A 17037-nucleotide genomic window follows, 5' to 3' on the forward strand; every position below is an offset into this window, starting at 1 on the left:
GGAATTTTCTTTTATGTTTTTCATCCTTCAGAAGAATGTTTAAACCTTCATATCAGGATATATCTCTAACAAAGATAAAAAATCAAGCAAAGTGAAAATCAAAAGATAAAGGAGACAAATGTGTCTGATCTGATTGTCTCTGAAGATTTTCTTTTAGAGAAAGCTAACTGATTAAACAGCAGTCGTTGTTACATGTCTAGATCTTCTATGACGGATAGGTGTATTCACAATAGGAGAGTACTTTGGTCCGCTTGCTTGGTCCAGACCGAAACTTGGTCCTGGACTTTGTTTTGTTTTTTTCATTTAATGCGGTTCATTTTCACATTGAACTTTTTGCAAGTGAATTATAACCTGCAAACAAAGCCACCTAATGGACAGAAATGACGGGGATGGGACAGATCACAGACCGGGAAATGGAACAACTGTGGAAGTTCTGGAAGCTGCACCTCTGTTCTGCATATTTGTGCCATTATTACAGCTGTAATATTATTGTGAGGCTCATAAGCAGCTCATTCAACACAGATTTTGCACGTTCTATTTATCATTTTGGAAAGACGTGGGAGAACGCGTGCTGCAAGCCGAAGGAGATGCTGTGCTCTTCACCGAGCTAAAACACGCAGGCAACAGCATTGCTAAGCAACAAAGTGCGGCCATGTAAGATTTAGGTATAACATTCACACTGCTACGGTGCCTTGTTAAGTCCAAAGAGACGAATGGTTTTTTAAAGCTGAGTTGGATGGAGGCCCAAAAAGTGGGTCATGGTCCGGTCCGGTTGTTCGATCCAGACCAGCGTTCACTTGAGTGTGTTCACACTTGCACAGAATTTTCGGACAAAGTGGGAAAACAAACTCTGGTCCTTTTAAATTGGACCAAAAGTGGCAGGTGTGAATACACCCTTAGTCACTCAAAAAAGATAGATCCTGCTTTGTAGCGCGGGTCCAAATTGAATGTTTAGAAAAACCAAGATCAGTCTCTTCTTTTAAAGTCTAAAGAGCGTGATCCTCACTTGCACCAACGTTGCAGCTTCACCTCTAATCCAAATTTCCGTTTTTGTAGAGTGATTAAATAGTACTGTGCAAGAGTATTAAACCATCAATGTGTTGCTGTAAGGTAGTTTCCAAAGGCATTCTGCAGTTCCTTCAAAGTTTTCTTTAAAGGTTTCGGTTGTTTTTTATTTAATTTGACAGATCTTTAGAAAACAACCTCTCAGAATTGCTTTAAAAGGTCTGGCTGCTAGGAAGCAAAGTAAAAAAGACTGACTCAAGGTTTTAACTTCAGATGTTAGGGAGAAAAATCCAGTTTCTCAGTTTTTTTTTAACAAATGACAAACATTCTTCAACATAACGCAGCTCGGTGACAAAGTGTTGCTGCTTCATACCTCACAGATCTTGTCCAGTGAAGGGACAAAGTAGTCATCACAGACCAGCGCCAGAGCGCAGAACATGTAGACAGTCTGTGAAGAGAGATAAATATTACAGTAAGAAGTGAAGCGTGAGAAGCTTGTGAGATGTGATTCATCCGCGTGAAGGGAGGGTGATAATTCCTGATGAAGGCGAGCTCAAACCGTGCTGTTTACAGTCTGTCTGTGAAACCCACTGATGCATCAGCTGATGGTTTTTAAATTTCATCTTTACCACTTTCCAAAACCTTTATGATTCTCTTTTCAAAACAAGAAACCCTGAGGTTTTCAGTTGGCTAGACCTCTTAACTCTTACCTTTACAGTAATTTAACAGTGAATATGATGTCATACCAGTTAAAACGGGTTTATTGCTAATGGAGCATACCAGTTGAATACACAACATGACTGTGGTTCCACCCAGTTGTGTTGTGCATTGGCATTAAAAGCCCAGGAGGGGGAGTTATTTGTGCAGATTATCCTAAATCTCAATAAAACTGTCAGAAAGCAAAGTGACAAGAGGTTTGATTTGAGTGTTGGTTAATTTTAGCTAGTTTTAGCAGCCAGATAAAGTCCTTGTAAGGAAGTGAAACATGTATTTGTAAAGGAATCGGTTATTGGAGCATTGCGTGTTGTGTCAGTGGAGCGGACGCCGCATATACAGAGGTTATAATCCTCAACGCAGCCATCCTGGGTTTCGATTCCTGACCTTGAGACCTTTGTTGCAGGTCGTCTCCCCTTCTTTCTCTGCCCATTTCCTGCCTGGTTCCTGTCAATAAAGGCCACTAGTACTAAAAAAGTCTTTAGAAAAGCAAAAGAAATCAATTATTTATGGCCTCACTACTTGCAACCATTTCTCCTGCCATCCATCCATCCATCCATCCATCCATCCATCCATCCATCCATCCATCCATCCATCCATCCATCCATCCATCCATCCATCCATCCATCCATCCATCCATCCAGCCGTCCATCTCCTCTTCTGGGCCTCTTCTAAGAGGAAATAATCCTAAAACCAATTTCCTACTCCTTGAATTAAAGTATAAACACACCTGGTGTTTTCCTGGCATCGAAACACTGAGATAAAAATCACATCATGATTAGGACATACAGTATATATAACCTGAATGCATGACAGAGTGACAGGGAATGTGCTCAACAAAGAAAAGGCCCTAAATTTTCATACACATCGCAGTAATAAAGGCTTTCAAAGACTTGCTTACAGGAAGGCTGACAACAGGAGGGAATGTTTCTAATTGAGTTTAGTTGTGAGTCACATTGTGGTGAGAAATGAAGAGTCATCTGTTTTTGAAAGCACAGCTGAACCTCTCAGCACCAGAGTGAGACGTTTGTCTGAACTGAGCACATGGGGAAAAAAAAGTAAGGAGTGCTAAAACATCAAGGGAAAGAGGCCATTCAGGTGGAGATCAGTCGGTTTATTCCAAGCATCAGATCAACAATAACATGTGATCCTCAAAAACAGAGGTAAAGGCACACGCAGTTCCAGAAAGAAGCCTACATACACTCACCATTGACATAAATCTGATCTTAATTTGGAGCTTTTGAAGATTTATTTGAATAATTTTTCCCGCTTTAGTGGTTTTTATTCTGATCAACATAGAAAAACATTACACATACTGGACAGACACCGCCACTAGTATTCAGTTAGGTGTCCCTTTAAGAAGTTTTAACTTGGCAAAACTTTCTTTTGTTGCTATCAACAAGCTTCTGGCACAATTCTGGTTGGATATTTGCATGCATAGTTGGTAGAACTCGTTTACACCGGTTAGTTTCCTGCCACAAATCAGCTTTTAGGCATAGTTTAGGGCGAACATTTAGGAAGCAAAACCAGTTTATATGTGTGTTTGGGATCGTTGTCCTGTTGGAAGATCTGGGTTGGACAAAGTTATAACCATCTAGCTGCTGATTTCAGGTGAAGCTGATGAATTTGGAAGTATTGCTTCCAATGCATCCATTTCCTGCAAGGCATCAGTACCTCTGGAGTGAAACAATCCCGCAGCATGACACTGCCACCACAATGCCTAATAGTTGGTATGTTTGAAAGCCTTATATTGACTTCTCCAAACAGTCTTCTGGTCACAATGTGGCTAAATTTTTAAATATTTTTATCTTACTATAAAACCTTTCTTTAGAAGGCATATGGTTTGTCCTTGTGGGCTGCAAATGTCAGCCGAGAGTAAAGGTGTTGCTTTTGGAGTAGGGATTTACTTCTTAACCAGCAACCTCTCAGTTCAAGGTGATGTAGAACTGGCTTCACTATGGAGAGAGACACTGGTGCAGATTACACTTCCAGTGCTTCCAGTTGATGAGCGGTTTGAGGTTCCTGAGTTGCTCCTGAGTTGTTTCTGAACATCCTAACCTATTGTCTTTCATCTGAGGGGGACAGTTTGGGTCTGATGGTTGAAGCTTGGACACAATTCATACGACCTCGTTGTATGATGAGTGGATGTACTGTCTTTCTGTACAGGTAAGTGTGCACACTTTGTCTGGTTTTTTGTGCTTGTTTTATATGTGAAAACAATTGAAGTCTATGATAATTTGCAGCAGAATGAAGGCAACCTTTATGTGGAAGACAGAGCTGGATTTCAGGGGTGAAGAAAACTTCATTATATAATAATAATGATAATCTTTGTTTTATTCTAGAAACAAATGGATAAAGTTCTTTACTAAAATCCCTTAATAGCAGCTTCAGAAAAATGGGAGCATCTGGATTCAATCCTGTGTTTAGGTCAAAATCCCTGAACAAAGACCATATGCTGCAACAAATGCTATATTATAAAGGCTCAGCTGCGCTGTGATTTGGCATCTGTTCTCATTTATGTTATTTTCCATGGCTTTAAATGCCTTCTTGTTTCCATCTCTATCCACTAAATTACCAGAAAAATAAGCATTCCAGGTGCTGTTTGGTTTTCAGTGGAGACAAGCAGCTGCAGGTGGAGAGAGGCCTGCCAAACATATTTATATACAGCCTGTTCCTTATTGGTCAAAAAGGCAGATTATTTTTATTTGTTCAACAGGCCAAGGATTTGCACGGCTACTGTGTGATTAACAGTAATAAAGTGATTCTGCAAGTGCAGGCAGAGCTGCCAACATGGTTAGAAAACCGTCTAAATTTGCCAGTAGAGACTTTATAATAAAAATGATCCAACAAACTTTAAAACTAATTACGTCTTTCTTTAATACACCTGCAATGCTAGAAGTTATATTTCTAATTATCTCATACATCTACACATTCAGTAGCATCTCTATGTTGTGTTCTTACACATGTATTTTAGTCTTTGTGGTTTTAAGGAATACTCCAACAGATTTTCTGCCCCCTCCTAATCTTAATGTCTGGACCGACATAAAACAGGCTTAACCGGTGACATGAAAACAACCTGGTGTTTAGATCAGCACAAGCCTGTTATGAAAGGCAACACAAAGAAAGCAACACGGTGAAGATAAAGGCATTCTTCAAACAGATAACAGATTAAAAAAAAAAAAAAAAAAGAAATACAAATAGATAAAGGTTAGGTGAATACAAAATATCTAATTCGCAGTAAACCAAGCCTTACGGGACTGGAATTATGAAGAAAGGATAGACTTTAAACAGGGCTGGCTCAAGGTTTTATGGGGCTTTAAGCAGAATTAGAATTGGAGCCCTCTTCCTGTTAAGAACATCAGCACCACTAACAGAGTTTATACATGGTGTTTGTGTAATCTGGGAAAGGGGCCGAGTTTAATTAGCTGATGCTAACAGCAACCAGAGATAACCGGTTATTATTTGCTGAGATGTATCTGTGATCAAACCGAGTTCAAACACAAACAAAATATTAAACTCATGTCAAGTTGTGGTTCTTTTTGGACCCAAATGCAGACAAAGAGGCAGGCAGGGGCAGAAAGGTGAATAGAAAGAATTTAAACTTACAGGCAGGGCATGAGGTGGGCGAAACATGCAAAACATAAGAATGAACAGGAGCTGATTTGACGTGTACCGAGCAGGCATGGCAAACGGTGTAAACAGAATAAAAGGCTCTATAAAGAACATGGCACGGGTGAAAACAAGGAGACTGATTGGCATGAAGCAGGTGGACCGAATGAAGCTGATGATGGAGGCAGTGGCTGAGAATAGAGACAAAACATGACAGGAAACAAATAGAGAAACAACAATGAAACCAAATCACAAATCTAAAAGTAACAGAACTAAAATGCACCAGAACCAGAACAAGTAAGAATCTAAAGGAATGAACTAAAGCATCACCTGGAAAACATGAAGAGAGGAGAAACCCAAAACAAAACTCGTACACCTTCAAATCATGACAACTCATAGCATCAGATTGTGGCTATGGTAACATAACAATCAAACAATGGAAATTATTGTTTGTACTTTTACAAAGTAAACTTGCCAATTCCTTTAAATTATAACTAGTTAAAATCTTTTAATCTATCTATTTTAATCCCATCAAATCAAATTTAATTGTATTCTCTGTGTTAAAATTCAAGCATTTGTGGAAGGCCCCTGATGGTTTGGAGCCTTAAGCAGTGGCTTAGTTCAATTCTGCCTTGGACCGGCTCTGCTTCCTAAACTCATACAGCTGCCAAATAATTTATAAATAAGATTTAAAAAATAAAGGAGCCAGAGGTTTTTTTAATCATTTCAAGCTATTAGTTATTGGATAAGATTACAAGAAAAAATATAAATATGCCCATCAGCTAACAAGAGCATCATTCTAGAAGTGAAGCACGGTGGTGGTAGCATCATGTTGTGGGTTGTTTTTTAGTCAGGGGAAACTGGGGAAACACCACTAGACTGATCTTAAATACACACCTAGGCTGAATCCCCTTTCCTGGGGCTATCCCTAACATTAGCAGTCCACCTCCCCCTATCATTTGGCACTTCCTTTAAGAAGTGGTAAAAAAATCCAGCCCAATCTCATATACATACATACATACATATAAATATATATATATATATACAAATACTCATTCAAGAAGAGTGCTAATTTGGAGCTAATTTTAATGATCAGCAAGTGTAGTACAATATATTCTTAAGATTGATGAGGAAGAACTAAAATCTAATAGCAAATGTACCCAACAGACAAATGAATCTACCTTAACGGCTTTAAATGTTTCCATAATGTATCACCAAAACTCACTAACACTCCCACAATTTTCCAAGGAACATAATGGACGTTTATTAGGATGGGTGTGATTGGTTATTGTTGAATAACAGCCCTAGAAGCTTTGAAGCTCAAACAGTTTTATTTTCAAGGAGCTAAAATGTTATCTCAGATGCACGTCAGTTGTGGTTAGAGGTTCGGGTCATATTAGACCAGGGGTCAGCAACCATTCCAACCCTTGCTTCTGGTAAATTAATTACTCTATATTCATAAAACCCTTTAAAAATGATCGAACTTAACATATATTTACTACATGTGGCTCTGGGGCCACAGGTTGCAGACCCCTCTGTTAGATAAATGAAATTCCTGACAGTCCTGGGGTATGCTTAAGGCTCAGTTCAGCCCAGAGCTAAACTTTCTTCATGTTGAACTGTTTTAACTCTGGTTTTATTTGTTCCTTGGAGTGTAACTATCACCAAACAGATCCCTTGACCACCACAGCTCCAGCTGACCACCGTGTCTCCTCAGATGAGGAAAGACACTGCAGGTGGTAAGGTAAGGACCATTAAAAACAATGGATCTGATTTTTTATTGTAACTAACTGAAGTTATGGCTGTGTAAAATTGCTGTGCAGCAGTGAATACACAAATACATCCGTGCAGTCACAAAGCAACAGTTCATTAATGCACACACTTCACAGTTCCCAAGTCAAGCCAGCTTTACTCGGCTCATTAATTAACTCTGATAGCTCAGGGAGAAGGATGGATGAAGGAAGGATACGATTCTACAACCTTATTTTTCCATCACTGATCTTTCAACAGCCTACATAGAATAAATAATCCTCCAGACTTTGGGTGCTTTTTTATTGCACACCTACTAATTATTCAGGAATTTTGTTTTGGGGTAAAAATAAATGTTTGTTCGTTACCTGCATGTTTGTTGTGAGCCTGCAGTCACTGTGCAGAAAGGAATCTGGGTTTTATTCTGCACATTTCTTTTAAACTAGACAAACAGATAAGTCCTGTCATAGAGAAGGTTTTTTATGCTTTCATAACTTCTCGCTTGAACTACTGAACTATTGTTATGCGTCGGTCTGAATCAAACGTCCCTGGAGCTTGTCTTTTAACTGGTACAAAGAAGCACGAACACAAAACTCCAGTCTTAAAATCTCTTCACTGGCATCCTGTCTGTCATCAAATTATATTACTCACTTTTAAAGTGTGAACAGGTCTAGCCCTATCCTGTCTACGTGATCTCCTCAACTGCCATGCACCTTGAAGAGCTCTCTGGTCATCCAGCCAGTTTCTCCTGGATGTTCCAAGATCAAAGTTCAAACATAGAGCTGAGCGAGAATTCGCTGTGGTGAAATACCTTTCCTCTACATGTCCGCACCGCTCAGAGCACAGAATCATCTAAATGACTTTTAAAAACCCATCTCTTTTCCCAGACCTATGATTGATTAAATATGAGACACTAATTAGTTTATTTATTTTTATTACAGTTTTAATACAGTTTACCTATCACTATTTTAGGATTGTTGGTGTAATTGTGAAGCACGTTGGTTGACTGTTGTTTTTAAAAGTGCTATATAAATAAATTTGACATTGACAGGACAAGGGATTTTATTAATAGGTGTTTATTTGTTATTATTAATAAAACTGCACTTACACAAAGCACATGCAGGGCCACAGCTCCCTCGGTTCTCTCTTTGTTTGTAAAGAAGTCAGTTGGAAACTCGTGCAGAGCTGTAAGAGATAGAAACCTGCAGTTAGAACAAGTCTGCGTAGAAGAGAGAATGTATTCCTAACACAGAGGTCGGCCCTGTGGGCACAGAAACCCACTGAACTCGTGTGTGCTGACAGAAAGCCCTGCCAGCAGAGAAGCTCCTGGAGCAGCATGTCTATGGATTGTGCACGAGCAACCTTCCTAACAGGCTGGGACCGAAATAACAACAGAATGGATGAAGAATAAAGGACAGTAGTGTTACTCGGTGTGAGAATAGCACAAAAAAGGACAAAAAACACTGAGTGAGATGATCGATGGATGGATGGATGGATGATGGATGGATGGATGATGGATGGATGGATGGATGATGGATGGATGGATGGATGATGGATGGATGGATGATGGATGGATGGATGGATGATGAATGGATGGATGGATGGATGGATGGATGGATGATGGATGGATGGATGGATGATGGATGGATGGATGGATGATGAATGGATGGATGGATGGATGGATGGATGGATGGATGGATGATGGATGGATGATGGATGGATGATGGATGGATGGATGGATGATGGATGGATGGATGATGGATGGATGGATGGATGATGAATGGATGGATGGGTGATGAATGGATGGATGGATGGATGGATGATGGATGGATGGATGATGAATGGATGGATGGATGGATGGATGGATGGATGATGGATGGATGGATGGATGGATGGATGATGGATGGATGGATGGATGATGGATGGATGGATGATGGATGGATGGATGGATGATGGATGGATGGATGGATGATGGATGGATGGATGGATGGATGGATGGATGATGGATGGATGGATGGATGATGGATGGATGGATGATGGATGGATGGATGGATGATGAATGGATGGATGGATGGATGGATGGATGATGGATGGATGGATGGATGGATGGATGATGGATGGATGGATGGATGATGGATGGATGGATGATGGATGGATGGATGGATGATGAATGGATGGATGGATGGATGGATGGATGGATGATGGATGGATGGATGATGGATGGATGGATGGATGATGAATGGATGGATGGATGGATGGATGGATGGATGGATGATGGATGGATGGATGGATGATGGATGGATGGATGGATGATGGATGGATGGATGATGGATGGATGGATGGATGGATGATGGATGGATGGATGATGGATGGATGGATGATGGATGGATGGATGGATGATGAATGGATGGATGGATGGATGGATGGATGGATGGATGATGGATGGATGGATGATGGATGGATGATGGATGGATGGATGGATGATGGATGGATGGATGATGGATGGATGGATGGATGATGAATGGATGGATGGGTGATGAATGGATGGATGGATGGATGGATGATGGATGGATGGATGATGAATGGATGGATGGATGGATGGATGGATGGATGATGGATGGATGGATGGATGGATGATGGATGGATGGATGGATGATGGATGGATGGATGATGGATGGATGGATGGATGATGGATGGATGGATGGATGATGGATGGATGGATGGATGGATGGATGGATGATGGATGGATGGATGGATGATGGATGGATGGATGATGGATGGATGGATGGATGATGAATGGATGGATGGATGGATGGATGGATGATGGATGGATGGATGGATGGATGGATGGATGATGGATGGATGGATGATGGATGGATGGATGATGGATGGATGGATGGATGATGAATGGATGGATGGATGGATGGATGGATGGATGATGGATGGATGGATGATGGATGGATGGATGGATGATGAATGGATGGATGGATGGATGGATGGATGATGGATGGATGGATGGATGATGGATGGATGGATGGATGATGGATGGATGGATGATGGATGGATGGATGGATGATGAATGGATGGATGATGGATGGATGGATGGATGGATGGATGGATGGATGGATGGATGGATGATGGATGGATGGATGGATGGATGGATGGATGGATGATGGATGGATGGATGGATGGATGGATGGATGATGAATGGATGGATGGATGGATGATGGATGGATGGATGGATGGATGATGAATGGATGGATGGATGGATGATGGATGGATGGATGGATGGATGATGGATGGATGGATGGATGGATGGATGATGAATGGATGGATGGATGGATGATGGATGGATGGATGGATGGATGATGAATGGATGGATGGATGGATGGATGGATGATGGATGGATGGATGGATGATGAATGGATGGATGGATGGATGGATGGATGGATGGATGGATGGATGGATGGATGATGGATGGATGATGAATGGATGGATGGATGGATGGATGGATGATGGATGGATGGATGGATGGATGGATGGATGATGGATGGATGGATGGATGATGGATGGATGGATGATGGATGGATGGATGGATGATGGATGGATGATGAATGGATGGATGGATGATGGATGGATGGATGGATGGATGGATGGATGGATGATGGATGGATGATGAATGGATGGATGGATGGATGGATGCAAATATGTTTTCATTCATTTTATTTTCTTCTTTCAACCTTATGCTGATCTGGAGTATTTAAATGAAACTCCGTATATTCCAGACTTTTCCAGACTGTGAAGGAACAATCTGGAACATTTAACGTCTCACAAGGAGAATGTAAACAACTTATGAGTAATGTTTAGAGTGTCTTTCCACTTCACCTCCATTTCCATGTATTTTCGTTTCCAATATGAAACAGAAAGAATTATTGACAACTTTCCCCCTGCCTTCTCCCACTCATCCACCTTTTTTCTACTCTGCTGACGCATTTTCCTCTCCAGAATCTCGGCAGCACTCCTCTGCTTTATGTTGTGCTGTGATTGAAACAACACAGAGCAGCTTGTAAAAAAGCCACACAGTCGTCTCAAGGTGACAGCTGGATGTGTTTAATATTTACAGTTGTGAACAAGCTCAGACTCCATCCAGCCCTGATACCAGGCTGGGAAACAAACAAACAGATCACAGAAGCCAAATTCAGCTCAACAATTGGGAAAAATCATCTAAAACATTGATAAAAGACAACTGATTAAAAGTTAAATCCCAACAAGCTCATTATGTCTCCAAAAAGCGTGAAGCCCAGTGTCCCAGTAGAGAACAATCAATGTGACGGAGATGAGCTGCAGATTCCCACGAGAAACCCATCCAACATTTTTTTTATACACATCAACACTGACAGGTTCCACGTCGCAGCACCTTGTCTCTTTACAACTAAATCAGATCCACACACTCACAGTGTAGATGTTGTTGCACAAACTCCCTCAAACTGTCCGGTTCTTTCATGGACTGGATCTCTCAAAACCTGAGCCCTGAGTGCAGGTGACACTGCTGAGATTGGGCTGGATTTATTTCGTTTTTTTCTTGAATTCCCAGAAAAAAATAACTTCAAATGCTCAAACTGTCACTGGAATCGAACTAGGGTGAAAAATACCCAGCCGCAAAGAGGCTGTACAAAACTGTGGAGGAGCTGCAGAGATCAATAGCTCAGGTGGGAGAATCCACAGTTTCGTACAGTCTCTTTGCTGCTTCTCTAATTAATGCTCTCCTTGCTCGGCCTGTCAGATTAGGTGGCAGCAAAAGAAGCAGCAAAAAGACTGTACGAAACTGTGCAGGAGCTGCAGAGATCAAAAGCTCAGGTGGGAGAATCCATTGACAGGACAACTATTAGTCATAGCATCCACGAATCAAGCCTTTAAAGAGAAATCTATTAATTATCTAGGGAGGCTGCTCAGATTAGATAGCAAGATGGATAGAGGGCAATCCTGGAAGAACGTTGCATTGTAGCTGAAGGTAGAATGGAATGGTTTAGCTCAAAGCATATTCATGTGTTAGAATGGTCCAGTCAAAGTCCAAATCTAAATCCAACTGAAGTCTGTCTCTGACAGAGCTTGAGCTCTGTTGCACTGAAGAATTGGCAAAAGAAATTCAGTCTCAGGGAAAGCTGGTAGAGACATTTAGCCAGAAGACCTGAAGCTCCAGAAAAAGATTCAGCAAAGTACTTATTCTTGGGGAATACAAGTACATTTATTTATAAAGCACTTTACACAGAAAATATATTATTGTATAAATATATAAATTATTATAGAATGAAATATTAAATTAAAACATTATAAAAAAGACACAAAACAAATCAATTACAGACAGTGGAGAATAAATATACAAAAAGAAAAGAACGTTTTAATTAAAATGTATTTAGCTGCTTTTTAATTAAGTCAAGAATCTCAAGACAATATGAAACAGAAATACATGCCACACTTTTCAGATTTTTAAAATCCCATTAAAATACACGAACGTCAGCGGTTACAATGTGAGAAAATGTGGAAAAGTTCCAGAAGTATGTATAATCTCGAAAGCCACAGTAATCTCTACAACCTTCAGTGACCAGAGCTCACATTGCAGCAGCCTATTGTTCTTTAACTAAACTAAAATCAGCATTTAAACTGAGATTAAATGTGTAGCACAGAACTGATCAAATGTTGAGATTATTAGGAAATAATATTGAGTTTAACAAGTGTCAGTGACCATGCTGGTCCATACCCGACTAATCTCTGCAGCTACAGTGTGTCTCCTTGAGGCAGATGAGAAAGAAAGACTGCTGGCCCCAAAATGAAAGTATGCTGCTCTAATGCTGCAGGCACAGCTGCCAGGATGAACACTTAGTGATGATGGTTGAAGTTGTACAAGCAGAGTTGAGGCCAAGATGTGGTGCATTATGGATGATGTTTGGAGACTGGAGGAAATACACGATGTCTGTGGATTTGTCTTGGTAGTGTACAGGAAATAAGAGAGAGGGATGGACGGGGGGGGCTTCCAGAGCTAATAATGTTCCCTAAACATAACAGCTTAGCTGATAATATTCCTTCAGTCCACACGCTGGTATCTGAACACAAGGACAGCTATTCACACACGAGAAGAACACATAAAGACCCTGGAGATGCTGGTTTGGTAGTTAGTGCAGTTGTAACTGGGGCCACTGGGATGTAGCTTCAGCTGCTCATAATGCTCTGCTCTAAGTTACTCCTACAGGCTGAAGCAAACAGAATAACACAGAGCTACCAAAAACAGACACAAATAAGGGCAGTGAAATTGTTTCCCTTTCTGCAATCAGGCCGGCTTCCCCGTTCCTCCTCATGATGCACAATCAGCCGCAGTCAATGTATCAATCAGCAATCAGGCATCAGTTCACAAGGGAACATTTCTGCAGCTCACTGCTGCCAACATCATCCCATGCCAGTCTCATTTACCAGACAATTTGGAGGGAGCTGCTGTGAGCCACTGAAGACAAGCACTGAATCAAGATGCAGCATGACCTCCTCTCTGTTTGACTCATTCGTCTTTGACATCACAAATCTCCTGCACCTTTGCTTCTTCTTTGTGCATATTCCACAAAAGAGAGGTTGACACGAACATTATGCAAATGAAGTTATAGTCCTCAATCCCCTCACCATGTCCCACGCTGAGGAGGACGTGTAGGAGAACTGTGGGGAAGCTTAGTCCATTATTCTGACAGAGGTTGCTGAGGTAGCTAAAAAGCTCCCAACAGTACCAAGAACAGAGAAGATTTGCCCCCAGATGATGAAGGTTCTGGACACTGTGGGCCTGTTGTGGTTGACATGCTTCTTTCGTGTTGCATAAGGGAGCAATACAACAACCGTCGGCGCAGGATGGGTGATCCTATTTTTTTAAAAACTGGATAAGAGATTGTATTCCAACTATTGAGGGATCACGCTTCCTTGCCTCCCTGGGAAAACGTACAGCTGCCTGCAACCAATTGAATAATAACAACAAATAATGAGGAACAGTGTGACTTTGGTCAGGGTCATGGAAATGTGGATCCAGTCTTTACTTGGAAGGCTATACAGCCCCTGCATCACCAAAAGAAGACTGACATTGTTCACCGAGCAGATTAGACTCTGCTACGGCTGTTTCTACTCACCAAACCTCGATGGATGGTCATCTCATTCCCCTTTACTTTTATCTTTTAACCTTTTAGAAAACGTTCAGATATTCAACTTCTTAATATTTTCCTGTTCTGTTAATGTTTTTCTTCCCTGTTTTTGTGCAGTTTTAATTTTACAATTTTTAACTTTTAATTTACAATTTTTATTTATTATTAGAAATATTTCTTTCTATTTCATCTTTTTTCTAGTATTAATTAGTATTGATTTTCTTTTATCCATAAAACCTTTTTTAATGGTAACATGTTTAATTGTTTTTAACCTTGTTTATATAATATATTTATTAATATTATTCTAAATATTCAAAATATTTTGCTCTGCATGAATTACAAACAAGCTCTCTCATTTTCTAAGAGAAAAATGTAAGACTGAGTGAACAACAAAGAAAATAAAAAATGTTCATTAAAGGAAAAAAAGTGTATAAAATATGTAATTCTTAGAGCTATACATGGGCTGTCCGATGAAGATAATGACACTTGAGGAGCAGGAGATGGAACGTTATAATTCACAGTAGAATATTCTGCCCTCCTGGTGTTTTAACTCCTGCCCACTCCATCATCTCTGTGATCACTGATGATGTCAGCCCTTGTAAGAAAGAGGACGGGACTCTTACGTAACTCCGAGCGAGGCTCCGTATGCTCTGCAAGAGCTCGGAGGGGGAGGGAAACGTTCTGCGTGTGTCAAGAATTAAAAGAGAAAAAAAATTCTGCGCAACTCCACTCAAACTTATGACATAATGCTTTCCGAATGTTGCCATGGAGATGGACACATCACTGCTGGATATGGTATGGAGGGCAGGGATGACTAAAGATGGGGGTGTATCTGCTTGTATTTATGTGTGTTTGCTCTAGCAGTTTTTACAGTGTAAGGCTAATTTTCCTAACACATACTGTGTTGTGTGGCCACACTGCTCTATATGGGGCCCAAAGCCAAAAAGTGCTATTTTTGGGTTAGGGGTTAGGTTTAGGACTAAGGTCTGAATTTAGTTTAGGTTTGGTTTAGGGTTAGGGTTAGGTCATAGAAATGAATGGAAAATGAATAGAAGTTAATGTGAGGTCCTCGTAAAGATAGAAAGACAACAGGTATCACACCTTCACAAGGATATATTGTACATACAGTACAGACCAAAGGTTTGGACACACCTTCTCATTCAAAGAGTTTTCTTTATTTTCATGACTATGAATATTGTAGCTTCACATTGAAGGCATCAAAACTATGAATTAACACATGTGGAATTATATACTGAACAAAAAAGTGTGAAACAACTGAAAATATGTCTTATATTCTAGGTTCTTCAAAGTAACCACCTTTTGCTTTGATTATTGCTCCACACACTCTTGGCATTCTGTTGATGATCTTCAAGAGGTAGTCACCTGAAATGGTTTTCCAACAGTCTTGAAGGAGTTCCCAGAGATGCTTAGCACTTGTTGGCCCTTTTGCCTTCACTCTGCGGTCCAGCTCACCCCAAACCATCTCGATTGGGTTCAGGTCCGGTGACTGTGGAGGCCAGGTCATCTGGCGCAGCACCCCATCACTCTCCTTCTTGGTCAAATAGCCCTTACACAGCCTGGAAGTGTGTTTGGGGTCATTGTCCTGTTGAAAAATAAATGATGGTCCAACTAAACGCAAACCGGATGGAATAGCATGCTGCTGCAAGATGCTGTGGTAGCCATGCTGGTTCAGTATGCCTTCAATTTTGAATAAATCCCCAACAGTGTCACCAGCAAAGCACCCCCACACCATTACACCTCCTCCTTCATGCTTCACAGTGGGAACCAGGCATGTAGAGTCCATCCGTTCACCTCTTCTGCGCCGCACAAAGACATGGTGGTTGGAACCAAAGATCTCAAACTTGGACTCATCAGACCAAAGCACAGATTTCCACTGGTCTAATGTCCATTCCTTGTGTTCTTTAGCCCAAACAAGTCTCTTCTGCTTGTTGCCTGTCCTCAGCAGTGGTTTCCTAGCAGCTATTTTACCATGAATGCCTGATTCACACAGTCTCCTCTTAACAGTTGTTCTAGAGATGTGTCTGCTGCTAGAACTCTGTGTGGCATTGACCTGTTCTCTAATCTGAGCTGCTGTTAACTTCCGATTTCTGAGGCTGGTGACTCGGATGAACTTATCATCCGCAGCAGAGGTGACTCTTGGTCTTCCTTTCCTGGGGTGGTCCTCATGTGAGCAAGTTTCTTTGTGGTGCTCGATGGTTTTTGCGACTGCACTTGAGGAAACTTTTAAAGTTTTCCCAATTATTCGGACTGACTGACCTTCATTTCTTAAAGTAATGATGGCCACTCGTTTTTCTTTACTTAGCTGCTTTTTTCTTGCCACAATACAAATTCTAACAGTCTATTCAGTAGGACTATCAGCTGTGTACTGTATCCACCTCCTGCACAACACAACTGATGGTCCCAACCCCATTTATAAGGCTTGAAATCCCACTTATTAAACTTGACAGGGCACACCTTCAAGACTGTTGGAAAACCATTTCAGGTGACTACCTCTTGAAGCTCATCAACAGAATGCCAAGAGTGTGCGGAGCAGTAATCAAAGCAAAAGATGGCTACTTTGAAGAACCTAGAATATAAGACATATTTTCAGTTGTTTCACACTTTTTTGTTCAGTATATAATTCCACATGTGTTAATTCATAGTTTTGATGCCTTCAATGTGAAGCTACAATATGCATAGTCATGAAAATAAAGACAACTCTTTGAATGAGAAGGTGTGTCCAAACCTTTGGTCTGTACTGTATAAGACAAGGAAGAAATAAGAAAGGCTT

At 40.7% G+C, this 17037-nt stretch overlaps 1 protein-coding gene across 1 annotated transcript in view; it reads right to left on the bottom strand.

The window, feature by feature from the left end:
* slc24a3 (solute carrier family 24 member 3) overlaps positions 1–17037 on the bottom strand; it is a 67985-nt gene that overhangs the window by 21777 nt on the left and 29171 nt on the right. The window contains exons 3-4 of the mRNA XM_047366949.1: positions 8186–8262; positions 1379–1453 (exon numbers count right to left, since the gene is read on the bottom strand). Of these exons, the coding sequence (XP_047222905.1) occupies positions 1379–1453; positions 8186–8262 (152 nt within the window). The remainder of the gene's footprint in view (positions 1–1378; positions 1454–8185; positions 8263–17037) is intronic.

Source organism: Girardinichthys multiradiatus, chromosome 5, assembly GCF_021462225.1.
Source record: "Girardinichthys multiradiatus isolate DD_20200921_A chromosome 5, DD_fGirMul_XY1, whole genome shotgun sequence".
Classification (NCBI taxonomy): Eukaryota; Metazoa; Chordata; class Actinopteri; order Cyprinodontiformes; family Goodeidae; genus Girardinichthys; species Girardinichthys multiradiatus.